General features: G+C 33.8%; 2 protein-coding genes across 2 annotated transcripts in view; both read left to right on the forward strand.

Moving 5' to 3' along the window:
• LOC148955418 (uncharacterized) overlaps window positions 1-16,736 on the forward strand; it is a 64,409-nt gene extending 47,673 nt beyond the window's left edge. Inside the window, exons 9-15 of the mRNA XM_089102201.1 lie at window positions 1,368-1,564; window positions 2,613-2,773; window positions 5,577-5,750; window positions 8,835-8,945; window positions 11,223-11,363; window positions 12,590-12,726; window positions 15,816-16,736. Of these exons, the coding sequence (XP_088958327.1) occupies window positions 1,368-1,564; window positions 2,613-2,773; window positions 5,577-5,750; window positions 8,835-8,945; window positions 11,223-11,363; window positions 12,590-12,726; window positions 15,816-16,532 (1,638 nt within the window). The 3' untranslated portion in view covers window positions 16,533-16,736. The remainder of the gene's footprint in view (window positions 1-1,367; window positions 1,565-2,612; window positions 2,774-5,576; window positions 5,751-8,834; window positions 8,946-11,222; window positions 11,364-12,589; window positions 12,727-15,815) is intronic.
• Window positions 16,737-17,728: 992 nt separating this feature from the next.
• On the forward strand, window positions 17,729-18,478 carry LOC148955419 (uncharacterized). Its single transcript, XM_089107319.1, has one exon. The coding sequence runs from the start codon at window positions 17,729-17,731 to the stop codon at window positions 18,476-18,478; it is 750 nt and encodes a 249-aa protein (XP_088963445.1).
• The last annotated feature ends 1,325 nt before the right edge of the window (window positions 18,479-19,803 follow it).

The raw sequence follows: 19,803 nt of genomic DNA on the forward strand, positions 1-19,803 counted from the left end.
ATGACTTTTTGGCTCCTAAAACAACTTTCAGGTTTTTTTTTTATGATTTGGTTTTGTGTTTTTATCTAAGTATTGATTTTGTATATATTTGTTGCATAGGCTGAGTAGTAGTAATTTCTGTTCGTTTTAAGTTTCAATTTTGCTTTTTACTTCTGTCAGAATTTATTTTTGTTGGTTAATTTTAGAGAAAAGGCTACCTAATGGAGCTAAAATTTAGAAGACACGCTCCTTAATCCAAACTAATTTTCAGTTAATAATTGTGTTTTAATTACTCTGCCGCACTAGTAGCAGAGAAATAAGATATAACTAACAAGAAAAGGAGGAAACCTAATTGTATAAAGCAAAAAAATCTACTTACTGCGCATATTGCAACGCTAACCAAAAGGTCATGAGGAGCATAAGAAGGAATGAGAGAGAAGGGCCAAATTATTTCTAGGATCAAACTGTAGGGTTTCTTTTGCTAAGTGCCACTTTTTTAGGAATGTGAATCACGCATTCATCTTAAAAGATGTTTGTTTACTATTTGTTTCTCATTCAGCGAGGCAGGGGATATCCCCTCTTCACTTGGGATTTAAAACCTTTTTGTCAGACAAAATTACAAATTCTAAAACTTTTCAGTAATCGTTAAGCTACTAAACTTTATTTACTAAAATTAGGTTTCCTTTTATTCCATTTTTTCAAAGATGCGTTACGAAAATGGCTCTCATGTTAGAATTGCTGTTGATATTTGTATCTTTTGCTTTGTCTAGGATAAGTGATGGACTCTAAATTGTTGATAAAAAGAATGAGGATATAGTTTAGAGCCCAAGTTCCTTTACCAATTTATCACCTACATTTAATTTGCATGACAATATCTCATTATTGAAAACTTCACAGAAACCTTAAGCAGTTTAGAAAAAAAAAATTACATATACGCCTGAAAATACCCAGAAGGAAAAAATTGTTATCTTTTAAATATTTCCATTTTTCCCTTAAAGTTCAGTAAAAATTTAATTTAGAGGAGATATTGCTTAAAAACTTCTCCATGGTTGAGTCGAAAAATATTAAGATATTCAAGATTTAAGATTACCTATAATTAACAATTTAAAATAATTCTATTTGCTAGAATGCATTGTTTTCTTATTAATTATGATTGACTTAATTAATGCATACATATTATTGATCAGGTTAAGCTTGTAACTTCCCCGTTTTTGCTAAGTGCCAACTGACCTTAGCTTTCAAATTTTTTGCTCCCAAGTTTTTGTGTGACCTGTACTAACGTTATGCCCTAGCTAAAAAAAGAAAGAAAAGAAGATGTTTTTTTCTTGTAATGTAATGTACCAAAACCGAAGAGAAAGAGTATTAAAGTTATTTTTGACTCGGTTTAGGACCCTTTGACTACTGCAGTTCGACAAATAGAAGATTTTAACTTTGTCCCAGACAGAAAGGTGGGAGGCTGTTGGTTGCGTCAAATTACAAATCAAGAAGCACTTCAGCCGAGGAAAAGAGCTGTCGGCAGGAAAATTGATGTCAAATCGGAAAAACCTCAGAAACTTGTGATAAAATTAAAAGAACCGTTTGACAGGTAATATTTTCTGTTTCTTTTTTCTTGGTATTTTTTACTTATCTTCTATTTCCGAAATAGAATTTGAGGAAAGATAATAGAAAACTGAAATACCCAAATCCCCACCCCCTAAAAAAATAATTATAAACAGAGACTTTATATTAACTGGCTTAAAATGCCATTCCACTTCCTGGATCATTTATCGATTAATCTGAAAAGAAGACAAAGCGACTAGTCCGCATTAAGTAAAATTCATGATGTTTGCAAAGAATTCTTATTAAGCATTTACTTCGAAAACCAAACGATAAGTAGAGAACAACCTCATTATCAGTAGAACAGAGAAAGTATAAGCGAACTTTATCTCGCTCTATATCTCCAACCGTACCCCCCCCCCCCATATTTTTGGCGAAGGATGTGCATAGTATACTCGATTAGACACTGGGTAGTAAAATGTTTACATTTGTAATTCTTGTGTTGTTAGTTTTATGTATAAATGACTTTTTTTAGTGTTTTAATTTTGGTGTGAATAAATATCACGTCTAAGATACGCACCTTGTCTATTTCGCGTGATTTTGTTAAATTGTTAACATTAATAAAAGGTGAGTTTTAACAGTTATATTTGCAAATGAGGGGTCATCTTTATAAAAAAGAAAAAGACTTTTTGAAAATCTGCTTCCCTAATTTCCTTCGCAAAGCTACAAATTTTTAAATATCATTACTTTATTTTTGTTTCCTAAATTTGAACTAACCTTAAAATTGACACAATTTCTTTAAGTAAGATTATGAATATAAAATTGAACCGTCTTATAGTAAGTTTTAAGACGGATAGCACTGCTAAAAGTGATTTTGGGCCCAAATTTCTGGACATTCGTTTCGCGATTTAAAAAGGAATAAAATTCTAGGGGCTATCTTCTGACAATTCCATGAAGAGATTCTACCTCCAATCTCCCTGTGGTAAGTTTCAATGAGGAATTTGGAATGGTTCTCTCTTCTTTTTTGTTCTTATTGTATGTTGACACTGAGAAAACTTCGAATTGTGACTCACTATTCAGTATGTTCATTAAATTAGGAACAAGCCACGAAAAGTTGTCATCCAGCGCTTAGACGAAGAAGGTGGTAAAACTGATGACGTGAACGCTGCACTTGCATTAACATCCTTAGGTGGACAACAGCAGCAAGACCAGGTCATGGGTGAATTAGATGCCTATCAAGAAACCAGCTACCAAGAAGGTTGGTCTTCACCATATCTATTAATCTTTTTAACTTGTTGTAATGTGCTGTATTCTATCAGGTGTGAGTTTTGAACAGTGCGCTTTTTATTGATTAGGGAGTAGTATGTGATTATATGGAACTCCATCATAAAGATTAAAGGAGTTTGAATGAATCTCTCCTTTTTCAACAATTTTATTTGCAACTATTGTTACTGTCAAAACTGATCTTCTATTAATTTTCCTATCCTTTTCTTACTTTAATCCTGATGGATGTTGGGAGATATTTCTCTGGGTATTCAAGTTCCTAAAGGCTTAATGTTAAGTCCATTTTTTTTTTTTTTTTATGTGTTTGCTGGGAAATAATCATCTTGCAATTAGCTAAGCAGATGATACAGCTGTGTGTTTTGCAGCAAAGGATTCATACGCGTTGCTTAAACAATTTGAGTATATCTGTTAGTTGGGTCAACCAATCGATTGTTACTAATTATTTAGTACAAAAATCTGCGGAAACTGAAATAATGGTTTCGCCTGTTCAAAAAGTTATGGCTAGAAACTGGGTCGTATCCAGGATTGTTTTCGGGAGGGGAGTATAAAAAGATTTTTGAGGGGGGTTACAAAAAATAAATTAAAACGCATCAAAATTGGTTTATGTTCATCTTTGTTACGATTTTATGAGTCGGAATAACTTTTTTGTGGGGTGAAAGTCCCTGCCCCCCCATCCTATATACGGCCTTGGTTAGAAAATTAATATCTAGAGCGTCAAATTTATGAGCATAAGACCTGTAGTCCAACCGTATCATTGCTTGGGAGTTTTTCTCAATACTTTTTTTCATTGATATTGATCAGTTTCGAGTAATACTCACAAAATTTTGGTTCATGTTTTTTCTGAGATAATAAACCAGAATAAAACAGTCAAAAATAAACCAGACCAAGTCTAGATGTTCTTTTTTGATACAATGGAGAATACCTGTATGAAAAGGAAAGAACTAAAAACAATAAAATCATCTTTACGGACATCAGTCGTAATGGACGTCGATGGATTTTAAAACAGTACATTCTTCTTTGATTGTTATTGCACAATTATCTATCTAAAAAAATCCCAAAAGATCTTTCAAAATAAAGCAATAAGTACAGTTGAAAATGTTTTTAATTGCCTCCCACAACTTAAAGATGCATCGAAAACTGAAATATCATCTATTTTTTTGAATATGTGCGATTTGGAACTTTTTTGTTAGGTAATTTTTTCAATATGGCATCTCAGTGTGCAAAATCGGATTTTATCATTTTTTTTTTTCATTAAAATTTTGAAGTTTTTACGACTTTTTTCTTCCTTTGGGTCTTAAGCGTTCTATAAAGTATTGACTTCCTGTCGTTAATTCTGAAAGAGCTAATTGAAGAAATGTCCGTTAGATACCAAAAACAGTTGTTTTCAAGTAAATATAGGTCGAGAGATAGAATTCTACCGGAGTAATTTTGTAATTCTCGGATTGATTTAAGGAAGAAAATTTGAAATAATAAATTGACCTTTGAGGATGTGCTTTATCAGTATTTGTTTACCTGTTTTTTACGAGGTAAATTCTATGTTCGTTAAAATCCAACTTTACGAGCTCAGCCCTCCGTTATTGTTTTCAAATTGGGTTTGGGTTTGCCGTAATTAGTAATTGAGTCTTGCTGCAGTGGAAAGTGACCAAGTCAATGGTGTAGGAAAACATGAAAAACAAAGTACCTTTGACATCAATACAACATCTCGCTTTTATCAAGTAAGCTGAAAAGTAATCCATAGAAAAATATATACAAAGTAACCCAAATTTAAAATTGATCTATTTAAATCCAATTAAGGCAGTGGAAGCGCCAAAAACATGATATTAGACACGGTCATTTTTATTTGTAACAAATTTTAGTTGTCACATTTTCTGAAATTTGAGTTTGATGTTGAAAGTTTTGAACTAAAAAGAAGATGCTTTTTTGGTTTCAGAGTAGTTGGAAAAGGCAATGAATCATTTCACTGTTAGATTATTCAGCTTAAAACTCCATCAATGCTTTAATTGGAATTTTTTCCGAAAAGTTCTTTAAGGGTGATTTGGAAAGAATACAAAGACTTATCCGTGAAGAAGTGATCTTAATAGTAAGCGAGGGCCTCTTGCTAAAAAAATTGGACACCAGTTGTTTCAGGTCAGGGAAACTTCCAAGCTTTAACCTGCTGTCAAGATTTTAGCCTTTAAGGTGTTTTGATTATCCGGTGACCTTTACCCCTTCTCCACCTAAAAGTTGTGCAAGGCATCTCTGTGATTAATAGCACTAAACTTCTTTTAACTTGAAAAGAAAATTGCATGATGTTTTTACCGTATCAGTAAAACCGTATTACTGATCCGTTAGATTTTAGCCTTAAAGGCGTTAGCCTTTAAGTTCCGACGACCTCTTCCCCTTCTCTACCCAAAAGGTGTGCAAGGCTATGTCTAATGAAAGATCTATTATGGTGCTATGTCTTAATAGCACTAATCTTCTTTTATCTTGAAAAGAAATTTTCATAATGTATCTACAATATTGCTGAATTCTCTTTGTAATTGACGTAGTCCCGGTAACTAATAGATAATAATAATTGTGTACTGAGTTCTAACCTCCGCTTTGTGCTAACTTAAAATATTTAATTGATTGTGAAGACAAAGCGTGTATGTTCACATCTTAACATTACGCAACTTTTTTTTTCACTTGAAATGACAATTTCACGATATGTCTTAATTATCTTTTGCAAGTGACGTAGTTTTGGTAAAGATTTTTTTTTTTTTATCACTAATAAGAAGAATTATCTAAATTTGTTGAAGGTACATATCCCGAGTCAATGTTGAATAGTCTGTTGAATACTGATCATCAAGGAGGAGGAATGTCAATGCCTAGCCTAGATCCAGACCCACTGCCAGAAGAGAAAATGCATAAGGCAGAAGAATACCAACAACAAGAAGGAGCCTATATGCTAGAAGATGGTACTATAATTCCAGGTAATTGTTTTCCTATGCTCATCTATTCTAATTTTATACAGGTATATATATATATATATATATATATATATATATATATATATATATATATATATATATATATATATATATATATATATATATATATATATATATATATATATATATATATATATATATATATATATATATATATATATATATATATATATATATATATATATATATATATATATATATGTATATGTATATACATGGTGTGGGGGATGTTTTTGGGAAGTATGTAGTCAATTTCCATCGTCACGGTTTTAAAATTGTACGTAAAATTTTAGTGTTTATGACTGGATTATCTTTTACTTGTTGGTTTACACAAAACCATTAACACACACAATAAATTTTGTATATGCAATAGAAAAAGTATCGACTGCTTGTAGCCTCCTTTACCCCCCCCCCCTCTGACCTTCCGCCCTCGCAAATTTAGCCTCGTACGCTTATTATCATGACGTTGGATTAGCTTTTTTCTTCTTGTTTGCGTTTTCGTTGGTTTGTTTTCTGATTTTATAGCCGTCGTCTATCCTCATGATTCGAAAATTAATGTGCGTGATTTTAACATTTCAAGCTTATTTGGCTTATGCCTCAGTTTTAAGGGGAAACTGCACAGTAACGAACCCATACAATTAATTTTATGTATATATTTAGGTAAAATTTGTGTACTCTTTTTGAAACAGAATCTTGCAAATATTTAGAGTCTGTATTATTCGTATATTGACCAAAACGGATTGTTTGATCTCAACCATCTCCGTTCAGAAGAGATGTTTAATATAGGCCACACTTGATATATCTTCTCAGAGTCAAGGATCGATTCCACCTCTCTGGGTAAGGGGGGGGGATTCGTAAATTATTGATTCTCATCGTCTACCTCCTTATAGAATGTACCTATTGTATCTAAGTTCAATCTGACAGAAATTAGAAGCTAATGATTTTGTTTTGTGGCCTTACAAAATTATATGCGCATCTATAACATGTGCATTGTGTTGCTTCATAACTGTGACCTTTGGGACATGGTGTTTGCAATACTTCAGGGAATCTTTTGAACTGGAACATGATTGTTTGACCATTGTTGTTTGTTGTCGTTTTTTTTTTCAGTTGTTGTAACCGTATACTGATTTTTCTCTGTTTCAGGAAATCACGAAAAAAAAAAAAAAACTGAATCTAATAGAGAACCTGTTAAAACAGAGTGCATATTATAACGGCAAAGAAATAATAAGATTGGCTCCCATTTATACTTAAACAAGGAAAGTCCTGATGGACAATTTGTTTTTGTGAAGTTAGCGTTAAGTACATTGTAATTAAGAGTTACTTTTTAGTCTATTGCGTTTTGTAGCATTACTTACCTCTTGAGGTTTATGCTCCCTTTGAAGTATGTCATTTTGCGACAAGCCCATCGCCCTAACCTGCCACATAAGGGCAAAATGTTTACATAATTGGATTCATTAGTCTCAGATCTATCCACCCAACGAGCAGAATTATGATGCTACTTAAAAGGCTTGTTAGAGAATGATCTAAACCTACTTAGAAAATAGGAAAATTCCTCTTTTTTGGTGACTTTCAACCAATAATCAACGTATTTTTCAATAATTATTATAAAACAAAATTCAAATTTGTTATCAATAGATATATAAGGCTGAATCTCAGGTAGAACGATATCAAAATTGTCGCTTTAAATTGAAATCAAAGAACCATCAAAAGCTTCCCTTTGTGGTCACAATCACGAAGTTGAAATTCTCTCCCTAAAAAAGAATTATTTTTGTTACTATTACCAAAACAAAGAACGAACCCTGCCCCGTTATAATCGAAAATTAAAAAACGTATTTTTAATAAATTTTCAAACATATAGGAGTCGCTATTTGACACTGATTCAGGAATGGTAACTTCTATCCATGTTAAACTTAGAAATAAACGTAATTAAAAATTTGTGGGAATTTGAAGGAAAGGCTTTTTACACTCGAAAACGGTGGCAGATCGAAATGAAAAAAAAAAAAATGTATCATTATAAATCCTTGTATCTGAAAAGCCTTAACCGCAGGTTTTTAGCTTGGGTTGTGCTGGAATGTTACAAGTTCATTTTATTATTATTTTTGAACTTTTAGGATGCAAATGTGATATCATTTCTCTGCCTCACCGAAATTACAATCTTACACAAAATTAATCGAAATTACAAACTCAAACGGCTTGTTAAAGACACTTTTAAATGCATGGGAAATTCTTTTTTTGCGGACCTGGAAATTTTTGTACTTCTGATTCTAAGAAAATACATTCTCTTAGGCCCTTCATTGTCGTTCATGTGAAGCACTTTGTATTTTAATCTAACTCGAGTTTGAAGCTGTTGCCTGCGACAAATCTGCAGCTATAACTTACACGGAAAGGACAAGATACTTATATCATTGGATCCATTGCTCTCAGATCCATCCATTGAGCAAGCCAGAATTATGATAGAATTTGACTTCTTTGACTTATGTCTCTTGCCGGGAACTGCTCGAAGAGGGACGTCTGTCTCCTCCATCAATTTCAGTCCATCGCCAGTGTTTGCGTTTCGCTCTGTTGGATGTTTGCCATCGTCAAGAACTGGGACAGGCTGCCGGACAATCGCTTTCCTGCTAGCAGGCAAGCACGTGCTCCCCACTAGGGAGCAGAACCATGACTCGAACAAACAAATGTTCGCCGGAAAACTTCAGGCATCTTCTCTGACATAAACTATGAAAATAAAATTCAGCACTCCCACTGTAAGTTTGGTCCTATGAAAATTAAAGTATCCTTTTTGGCCCAGACAAGACTTGCATGCAGCTTTCCAAGGTGCAATTCCATATTCATTAACCCCGCTCGAGGTCCATACGTTCCGTAAAAAGTGGCGGGTGTTATACCCTTGCGGCTTTCTGGCAATAAGTTGTAATCATTGGCATAGAAAAAAAAAGGGACAGAAAAAACCAAACTGTTGTACCAGCGACATAATCACCACAAAAAAGAGTAATAAACGAACGTTATAATTGTTGTTTTTTTTTCCTATTAAATAAACTGATTTTTATATATTTATTACTGTGTTTTTAGGTGGTAGTATTGAAGGTTTGCCAATAACTACTGAAGGGGCGGATGGAACCACGTACATATTAGTCATGGATGAGAATCAGGAAAATCTGGATTTGAACCAAGTGATACAAGGTAAATCGTTCTATGGAAACTTTCTACACCATTTCTTAATTTACTTTCTTTGAATTGTAGGACTAATTGAACAATATTTCACAATAAGGTTTTTTTTATGACAAGAAGCAATTTGTGATAAAAGAGAGGATGGCCTCATTTATCTAGCGGTTATGGTTAGTGTTTGGTCTTCTAAGATTCTATCCATTTATTCCACTTTAGGTGCATAAACTGATAATGGATACAATTCAATGTTTTCTGTATGCCCCATCAAATAATAATTAAAGGTACAATCCCAATAATGTGGTAAACTGTAAATAGTTTAGGATTTGGAATTCATTTTTATTATTATACCCGTTTTAGTAAGTTAGCTTTGGAACCTTTTTTCTTTTTACAAAATATTTGTCCGTTGTGTGCTGAGTTAATTTTTAACTGTACGGCCTCTTTACTTTGTCTTTGTTATTGACTTATTTTTACTGTCTTCCGGATCTTTTTTGTCTGTGGTTCCTATTTAGGGAAAACAAAAAAGCCCCAAAATTCCTTTTAGAGAGAGAAAGAGCACTTACTAACACTTACATTATTCTGTTTAACAACCGCCCCCGAGGAGTAAAAACTTTTCGGAGGGGATGGTAAACTTCATATCCCCTCGGAAAAGTCTACCATTCCCATGGAAAAGTTTTTACTCCTCGGGGATGGTTTTTAAACATAATAATGTAAGCGTTAGTAAGTGCTCTTTCTCTCTCTCAAAGGAATTTTGGGGCTTTGATAAAAGCTTTGTAACCAACCAGGTCACTTTTCCCGTTCAGTCCAATAGGTCTTACAAATAGTGACACTGGTACTTTATGATTAAACCCTCGGAGCTCCCCCTCTCCCTTACCCCAAAGAATCATTGCCCAAAGTAAAGAAGCGGAGATAAAAATCACACTTATGAAATGGAATTTCCTTCATCATCTTTCGTAAACGAACAAATATGACCAATAGATTTTATTATCTGATCAAGATGGTTCCAATTTCTTATTCCCCTGTGAAGAATAAAGAACGTTGACCGTGCTTCAACAGCTTCTGGGGTCTTAACATATATAGAGGACCAAATGTCAGGGTTATTAACCGAAGATTTCAAGTACAAAAGCTGCCAAAATATGCAAGGATCACACTGTGTTGTACCCTAAATATGAATAAAAGTGTATTAAACTTCTATCTCGAGAAACTTTTACATGTGAATCGTACAGAATATTGTAACTGTAAACTGTGCAAGAGCTGGACAGTGTCAATTTTTAAAACGCGCACCTGACGAGCAATTTAAGGAACCGTCCCTAGATAAACGCTACTATAATAATTTATACGGGAGTGAACAAGGTAAAAAAGATCTATGGTAAAAAGAAGGTAAAATCGTTTAGTTTTCTCGTCTAGACAAGGTTTCACACAAAGGCCTATGCCAAAGGTTTCGGCCAAGGTTTCACGCAAGGTCTAGCCAAGTTTCACGTTATACCGTGAAACTTGGCTAGACCTTATGTAACTACTATCAGTTACATAATATCATAAGCTTTACCAAAAATCCCATGCATCTCACATTTTTAGAGAGTAGTTGATGATCAACTGTGTCAAAAGCCGTCATTAAGTCTAGAAACGCAGCGCCAACCTTAAAACCATTACCTAAGGCGAAGTTAATGACAGAAGTTAAGACACATCAGTGCATCCTCAGTCTTATACTTTGGTCGAAAACTCATTACTATTTTACAAACTAAACCTACCTAAATAAAATGTCCTCAGATGGGCACTAGCATACTTCTCGTTAAGACGAGAAACAACAGCCAACGCTGATATGGAGTGGTAATTACCAATATCATTTCTATTGCCACCTATATAAACCTGTGTCTCTTCCGCTTTTTTCAATATAGAAACTTGCTTGACGAAACAATCATTATTCAGTAATGTTAGAACCCTCAGATATAGACGGGGGAAAGTATTTCAGACTTACTAGGACACAACCAGACGAATTATTTCTTATGGTACATATGTTGACTCTTAGTTCATCCAAGGTAATCATTCTTAAATAAAGTGATACATCTGTGGGAGACGCTAGTGTAGATTAAAAAAGAGCGGAAATCGCCTGCGTTATTCGTTGTCCTACCAAAGCAAAATTATTTTGAAATTCATTACCTATTATATTTCAATCTACAGTTATATTATCATTTTCAAACACATATGCCGATACCCAACATCCTCAATATTTATGAATTTGTTCTCTTAAAACATCAGGACAAATTCATAAATAGTTCAGGCTCTGTTTAATTATAGGACTTTCCGCCAATGGAGAAGGGAACCAAGCGGTTTTGAGGATTGAAGAAGATGGCACAGTATCATACGCTCCTACTGAGGATCAAGCAGATGGAGCCAATATGTATGGAGGCGCTGATGATGCCGGGCTAGCTTACACTGGTAAATTTTTGTCGCTTTGTTTGATGATAAAAAATGACTTTCCTATTCGCTTTTCTTGTTTCTTTTTTAAGGTGATTTGAAAGTCACTATATTCAAGTAATTAACTTAATTATATCTTGTCGTGTTTGAACCTAACGGTTCAATCAGATTAGACTTTAGTTTGGGTCTTCATTTCCAACAATTCCCAAGAAAGGTTTCCAAAATTTACGCATTAATTTGAATTGAAGTTATCAAGTATTTTGCAATAGGTTGCATCAAGACTCGGCTGGGTAATTGTAGACAGAGATTGATTTTGAATTGAAGTTATCAAGTATTTTGCAATAGGTTGCATAGGTTGCATCAAGACTGGGCTGGGTAATTGTAGACAGAGACCTTAATTGTAAAGTTACAGAAACCTTAAGAACATTTTTAAAAATGAAATTCCAAAAACTATTTTAAGTCCAAATCACTATTGTTTAAGAAAAAAACTATATATAAAAAAAGATCTACAGAAAGAGTACCATTGCAAGGAAAGGAATATCTTGTTTTTGGAATAATTAAATATGGTTCCGATGAGAAACACTAGTGTTAGATTTGAAATGGCATCTAAAATTCTGAACCAATAAACTAGAACGGAAAATTTAATCGTACTTTAATTTCGGTGGTATAATCGTTTGATCCAAACTCAAGACTAAAATTTGTTAGTCATTGGGACAAAATCAAGGTGTGGCAGGCCATCTTGCTCAAAGCTAGTTTTATCTTTTTGATTAAAGTTTATTTACTTTAATGGCCTGGTGGGGGGGGGGGGGTATATGAGTACAGCCATGCTCTAATATGTATCCATTATTAGAACAAAAGATAAGTTTTGCGATGAGGTAGATTTTACCCTAGTCCAAAGTTACCCAGAAATTGGTGCAGTAAAATTAAAAAGTGTGAGTTTCCAAATCAATTTTAACGGCCGAGCACTTTTGAAATTATTTACAAAAAATCAAAAAAAAATCAAACGATAGAATTTCTTCTTTTTTTAAATCCAGCACTTAAAACAGCAAAAAAAGAAAAGGAAAGAAACATTTTATGAAATGAAACAGCACGTGTGAAATCTATACTTGTGAAAACAATTATTTACAATAATATGATACTATATACACCGTCATTGCTGTTAGCTTTTGATATTTAGATTGTATATTTATAACTTGTTATGTTGGTTGGCGTATGCAGATACCCTTGATATTTGTTTTATTTTTCAGGAATGCCAGAGGAAGGATTTGATGGACAGAGTTTTGATGGGCAGGAATACCAGGAAGGATATGATTTGGAAGGTGAAAAAAACGATAGAAAGTTTTTACCCCTTCCTTCCGTAGAAAAGTGTTCACTGGAGGAAGGGGTATGACTGGCTTTTCATAATGTTTATCTCCTCTGAATTTATATACACTACAGTAGCTTTTCATTTGTTTGTGTTCTTTCTTACTTAAAACATAGCTAAATTTATATAGAGTTATAAACATAGCTGTACAACTTTATATACTCTTTCTAAGCAGTGGTGTGTAAAACATAATTATATTTAAAGTAAGTTGTAAATATTGTTGTTTATGGCTAGTTACCTTCACTCCATGTCAAAGAAAAATGTTGAATGCTTAATGTAATATTGCATTCATATTCTTACCTGCAGCGAGGTAAGAATATTAATGCATATATATTCTATATTCTAAAATTTTAGAATATAGAATAGAATATGATTTATTGGCTAAAATAGCACAAAAGCTAGTATAAGCACGTCAGATAAATTACAATAATAAAACAGATGTTAGGAGATAATTATAAAGCAAAAAATTATATCAATTATTAAAATGGGAATAAAAATGTTCTAAAATAGCACAAAAGCTACCATAAGCACGTCAGAGCAAATACAATAATAAAACAGATGTCAGGGGATAAAACTTAAAACAAAAAGTTAAATCAATTATTAAAATGGGAAACAAAACAGGGAACAAAAGAGTTTTTGTACCTCGTGGTCATCATTTTGGGACACAGGTCCAGTTGGGTATTTGGAGCTCTACGAGCATTGAGTCTTGTATTAGGAGGAATTGGGGGATTTTCTTTAATGGGACGTCGATGATAGTCAGAACTAAGGCACTTGTGACCAAAGTTCATGGTAAGTATGTGACGTCGTGATTCCAATGTAGTAAGTTCAAATCTAGCCAAACCTTGATAGTATATAGTATAGGACGTCCCCAGTATGATTTTTATTACTCTTTTTTGTATACTTTCAATTTTAGAACAATGGTCTTTGGTCAACCCAGGGTGCCAGACAGGGCAAGCATATTCCAGACAAGGTCTTTTATAAGAAAAATAAATTGTTTTAATGTTCTGGATTGATATGGAGAACCGTTTGAGAAGGGAGAAAGATTTAAGGAGAAACCTACCAGATTTAAATAAGTGGGAAATGTAGGAGTTCAAGAGCAAACTTTTTCAGAGATTTGTGAGGCAAAAGACAACACTCATCATGGCAGCTGCCTTTAAAAAAAAGATCCAGGCAAACATGAAGACAGGTGCTATTCTCCGCCTTTCTGCAGCCTCCACTTATGAGAAATCTGCAAACACGTTGCTCGGGGGTATGATCCGTTGTACGAGTGGCTTGGCTGGTAACAAAGCTACTGCATTGAACAGATACATCAGTACTGGGGCATTTTGAGCCGGTCTTATTACCCTGGTTTAATCTTTTTGACCTCTAGGACCAGACATAAATTAAATGTAAAATAGGTATTTCATTTGACATGAAAGCGAAGACCAGTGTTAAAACTGAAACCAAGTAGAAATTACCCTAAATATGCGGGGGGGGGATCTCATGCATGAACTAGTGATCTACGGGCTAGGATTTAACTTGTATTTTACTGAAGTACCAGTCGACAATTGCAGGTGGTCTCCTTCCATTGCCTTTCAAAACATTGTGTCTGAAAATGTTATTGAGTAAGCCATGTACACGTAAATGAACGCCCTTTGAAACCTCGAATTATTGTGGTAAGAATTCCAAGTTCAATGTCAAAAGTGGTGGTGGCAGAGCTTCTCATTTTAGATGCTTTGAGTTTAGTTGGAAGTTTTAAAGTTGTTCTTCACTTTCATGAGAAAAATAATCTGATAAATGTTAAATCCCCCCTCAGTGTTTCACTTTGTCCGGTGCTTGAAGTTTTTCTTTGATCTAATGTGAAAAAAAACGACCTAAAATATCAATATGCCATTTAGAAACTGTTTGATTTAATCGTGATCTACTAGATCTGTGTAGAAAGAATCCTTTCGTCCTTTGAGTATTTGTTCTAATTGATTTTAAGTCTGTCGGAATGTCTCGTTAGACTTCAAACAGTTATGTCGCAACCGTTTCTATACTGAAAGTACTAAATAATGACAGACCACATTGCTTTTCCATTTACGGAATTTAAGAGAGAAAACGCGTATAATTTAAACCAAACAGTGGGGATAAAAAAAACTTTAAATAGTAAAAATTTGAGTGTTTCGACTCCCGTCCAGGAGCCTTACTCAACGAGGGAAACAAATTAAAGTTAAATTACATTAAACGCAACATACAAAGAAAAAAAAATACCACTCACATCTTAATAACCCCCAAAATACTGCAATCACTTCAAAAGCCTGAATAAGCACACAGAAGTGACAGGATTTGTTATTTCAGAGACAATAAAAAAAAACACAAGGGACAATCCTTTGTCATTTATGTGTGCTTATTCAGGCTTTAGTAGTGATTGCAGTATTTTGGGGGTTATTAAGATGTGAGTGGTATCTTTTTTTGTTTTTTCGTTTTTTCGTTTTTTTCTTTACATGCTGCGTTTAATTTAATTTACCTTTTTTTGTTCTACTGTTAATTGATAAATACATTTGATAAATTCTCCTATGATGATAGTATTTTTGTTTTCTGTTTGAATCAGGGATGGATATGGAAAAGTTTTCTTTCCAAATTATTTGTCATTCCAACTGGAGACTAATTCATTCAGAAGGAAAGTAATTTTAGGAGGACATACAGTGCCAACCTTGAGAGGTATAATTATGGCTTAAATTGTAATACATTCTTCAGAAAAGGATACGCGATGAAAATATTGCGAAACGTTGTGCTCGTTAAAAAAAGAATAAGTCACAGACTCTTTTGAAAAAAACTATTTCAAAAGAAAATAATATTACGATTGTATGTGATACAACAAGGATAAAAAGTTGTATCAAAAGTGCGAAACAAATTCCAGTATTTAACTGTTAAAAGCAGATTACCTAGAATTCTGGAGAAAAGAAAAATCGAAAATTTCGAATCTGATTTCCAAAAAAAACTGCGTTGAAAAATCTTATAATATTTTAGAAATCAGAAGCAGATGAATTATAATTCGTTCACAAATGTTATTTTTAATCAGTTGAATATTCGAAATACAATATCTTACTCTCAGTTCTTTGTACCGATGCTCTCATTTTATTTTGCAGTTAAACCGAAAATCTGAAGATGAGGAGGAGTCGTGTATAAATGTAGAAACTGACCGTGTTTCAAACAAACGTTTTTCGTGCAAAGTTTGCAGCGCAGCCTATCGAGGCATGGACTCCCTGTTGATGCATATAGCTCGAGTGCACACTGGGATTCCCGCATTTGTATGCGAAACCTGTGACGAAAGATTTCATACACGTCCGCGATTGAAGAGACACAAAGTTGATGTGCATAAAGAAGGTGATGCATTCATGTGTCATTGTGGAGCTCGTTTCTTTCGTAGTGATAATTTGAAGGATCATATGCGACGACACGATAATTTAAGACCTCATTTGTGTGATATGTGTGGGCGGTCATATGCCAATAAAAATGACTTATTGGCTCACGAGAGGAGTCATAGAGGAGAGAAACCTTATATCTGTACTCTTTGCAGCAAAGCTTTTAATGTTGCTCGGAGTTTATCTTTGCATTTGAAACGATTCCATACGTGTGAATTTTGTGGTTCAAATTTTGCAAGCGCTGAAGCACGGGCTTTTCACTATTTTCTTCACAAAACTAGTTTTTCTTGTTTATTATGCTCTGTAAATTGTGGTGATTATAATAGCTGGAGTAACCATATCATTGTGCACAATCAATATTTGTGCAAGAAATGTGGAACTGTTTTTGACAGTGACAAAGAGTGTATTGACCATAGTCACGGGTTGGAGAATTGTATATGAAAAAAAGTAATGTGGTCTATAAGGATACGTGCTATTTGTATTTGTAAGTATCTTTAAATAGAAGAATATTAAAAGTTAAACAAAAATTTTCAGATTATACTGTTTTTACTGTAGCCTCTTCTGTGCATTGTCCTCGCCATTGTTTTACATACTTGGTCCAATCAAAATAAAATAATTAACCAAAGGAAGGAAGTAATTATGTGTCAAAATTTTAGGGTGCAATCCAGAGTCAGTGAATATTAACGGAAATTAATTATTTATCATTGCTTAGGTTCCCAGTACTAGATATTAAAAATAAAATGGCCAATTTTTTTGAATTGTATATGTAGAACTAAAATGTTAACACCTTTTTTTACTATGAGCATAGAAAGGGTTAAATTTACAATTTGAGGAGGAGGGTAATATTCAAAGTAGACTATCAATAGGCTTTTGAAATAGGGTTCTTTGAATTATCCTCTATCAAGGATAATTCAAACTAATAAGATTATCGATTCCTGTCTGTCCTATCAACAAAAGGAATGTGCTGTTATCTCACTATCGTATATAGTACTTGCTGGTACTTAAAATTTTTGAATTACGCGAAATTTTTTAATTGGAAATTTTACGCTAGAATAGCAATTTTCTATTTATAGACATTTAGTAGATTCGATGATCTCGTGAGTGTTTGATAAGTTTGCATGCGTCACTGTTACTAAAAAAAATACGACCGCTGCAGGAGGGGAAAATAACGTAATTTATACCCTTAAAATGTATAGTACCAAATGCGATAAACAAATGAAACCGTCTCTCTGCGTTTATATTATAATTATGGGCTCTTGGATAAGCTGATATTGATCAAATTTCTCGATAAAGAGAATATTTAATATTTTTTGGTATCCTTGTATGTCGTGTAATTATATTCTAGTTGGTTTCAAAACAATAAATGGACTGGCATTACTACCCATAGGAATTCCTATAACTCGTTTATACAAATTACATTGGATCCTCTTTCTTTTATAATTCTTTTTTTATATAATAGACAGAGGCACCACTTTATATGTTGTAAGTACATACCTATTGCGGCTGTTGTTAACAGTAAATACTGGTGTGTGCATGGCGGTATTCCCTACTTTTGGAAAGAAGGACCTCCCAAAATTGAGACCCTGAATGAGGAACGCAAGCTTCGTTTCTGTGAACCGAGATCCATGCCAATAGAAATGCAGAAAATTTTATGGTCAGATCCTGTTTCTAATTTTGATGAGAAGCCTGACAGATGTTTTCAAAGCAGCAATAGAGGAAGTAATGTTTATGATTATACATCATTAGGGGCTAAAAAATTCTTGGAAAAAAATAGACTTAAAGAGATAATCCGTGGCCATGAATACTATGATGAAGGTTACAAAATGTTCAAAAACCACGAAAATGTTACTGTAGTAAGAAGTATTTTTTCATCTCCAAACTATTGTAATAGACAGAATAATCCCGGGTCAATGCAGATTCGTGGGAATCACAAGCAAATTAGATCTTACTCTCCCAAAGCTCCGGGAGTCGAACTTCCTCCTTGCACCTCGCTATGGGATTTCATTTTACCTCCATTAATGAAACTCTTCCTCGAATTTGGGATACGAGTACTAGAACATCGCCACCGCCTTCCCGAGCTATTTAAAACTCTTGATAAAGACGGCAATGGTAAACTGGACGCAAGTGAAATATTGCAGGGACTGAACTTGAAGAGTGATAAAACTGTCGTGAGGATGATCAAGGTTCATGATACAAACAGCGATGGTGTAATAAGTTTAGACGAGCTTAAAAACATGTGTATTAGTTTTTCTAGAGATAGAGAATCAATCTTATTTATGTTTTTTGATGATGATTTACACGGAAGAATTACAGTTGAAGACCTCGTTGAAAGTGTCGAACGGATCAATTCATCAATGAAGCTACCAGAACATTGGTTTGATAAATGAGTTTTGGAAGTCCTTGCCCTTCAATCAATACATATGCTAACTAACAAAAACTACGTTAGTTATGAGGATTTTCATAGTGTTTTCAATTTTAGGGTACAAAAAAAAATTGATTTGTGCATGTAAAATCAAATGTCACAACTACGGTAGTGTAGTTGATTAACTACAGCTTCTATTTGGACTGGTCATGCAAGGTAGATCAGATTGAATCAAGGTTGCAAATCATAAACACTCAAACCTTGGTCTACTATGTTTTTTTTTGGCCCGTTCCTTGACCGGAAAAAGAATATAAATTCAGCAATAAAATGTATACTGGGTCAAGAAGGGCATTGAAACTGTCCTAAAAATCTAGCTTCAGCACCCTCTTTTCATGGAATGCAATGAAGTTACGAGTATATAGAGAGGTGAGTGTGGGAAATTCATACATATATGATGCCCATATAAGAGCAGTTAAAATTGACCCCCCTAGATAAAATTAAACTCCCAATAGAAATTTACAAATAAATTTATACACAGTTACTCGTTTAAAAAAATTAGATACATTTATTTTTTCTTTAAAGGGCTCCACATTTTTTTTTTTTTTTTTTTTTTTTTTTTTTTAAAATTTGTAACCTGGGATTTTCTGGCCCGAGAATAAAATCGATCTAGATAGGTAAAGAGTTTGAAACAATTCGCTTAGAGCATTTGGAAACACACTTTTCATGTAAAAAACGTCACATTTTTACAGGCAGCGCAATAGCACACATCCAATCAAAATTTTGAGATAGCCGTTTTTGTCAGCATAGTTACAAGGTCCAGTAATTATGTCTTTGGGAATGCAAAAATGCAGAACAGAACCCTCAGAACAAGAGCTATAGGTTATACTAGTTGTCCATTATTAGCATGCAAGGTTTTCATAGAAGTGGTGGTCGTATAAACTTTAGAGGAGATTTATTTGGTTGAAAATTGAAAGTTTTAGTTCCCTTTTAAGAGTTGAAGTGATAGGAGGGCAATTATCGCCCCCCCCCCCCAACGACCTCTTTCCAAAACGCATCTAATCGAAACTGTGAGATAGCCATTTTATTTAAAATAGTCCAAAGAACATATGACAATGCCTCCAAATTGGACAAAACCCCCAACACCTATCATTTCCCAAAACACTTCCAATTGAAATTTTAAGAGAGCTATTTTTGTTCAGCATTGTTGAAAGGTACAATAATTATGTCTTTGTGGATGTCCCCCCCCACCCACAGCCCTCAGAGCAAGGGTTTTAAGTTAGGCGTTTCGTCCATTGTTCGCACAAAGTATATGTTATTGAGAAAGGTAGGTATGTTGGACCTTTACTATCC

The sequence above is a fragment of the Artemia sp. Qi Xiang Cuo genome, chromosome 2 (assembly GCF_049724085.1).
Source record: "Artemia sp. Qi Xiang Cuo chromosome 2, ASM4972408v1, whole genome shotgun sequence".
NCBI classification, from domain to species: domain Eukaryota; kingdom Metazoa; phylum Arthropoda; class Branchiopoda; order Anostraca; family Artemiidae; genus Artemia; species Artemia sp. Qi Xiang Cuo.

Bases quoted from the DNA above. Each gene is read 5' to 3' on its own strand.
- LOC148955419 (XM_089107319.1), top strand. From the start codon at position 17,729: ATGCAGAAAATTTTATGGTCAGATCCTGTTTCTAATTTTGATGAGAAG.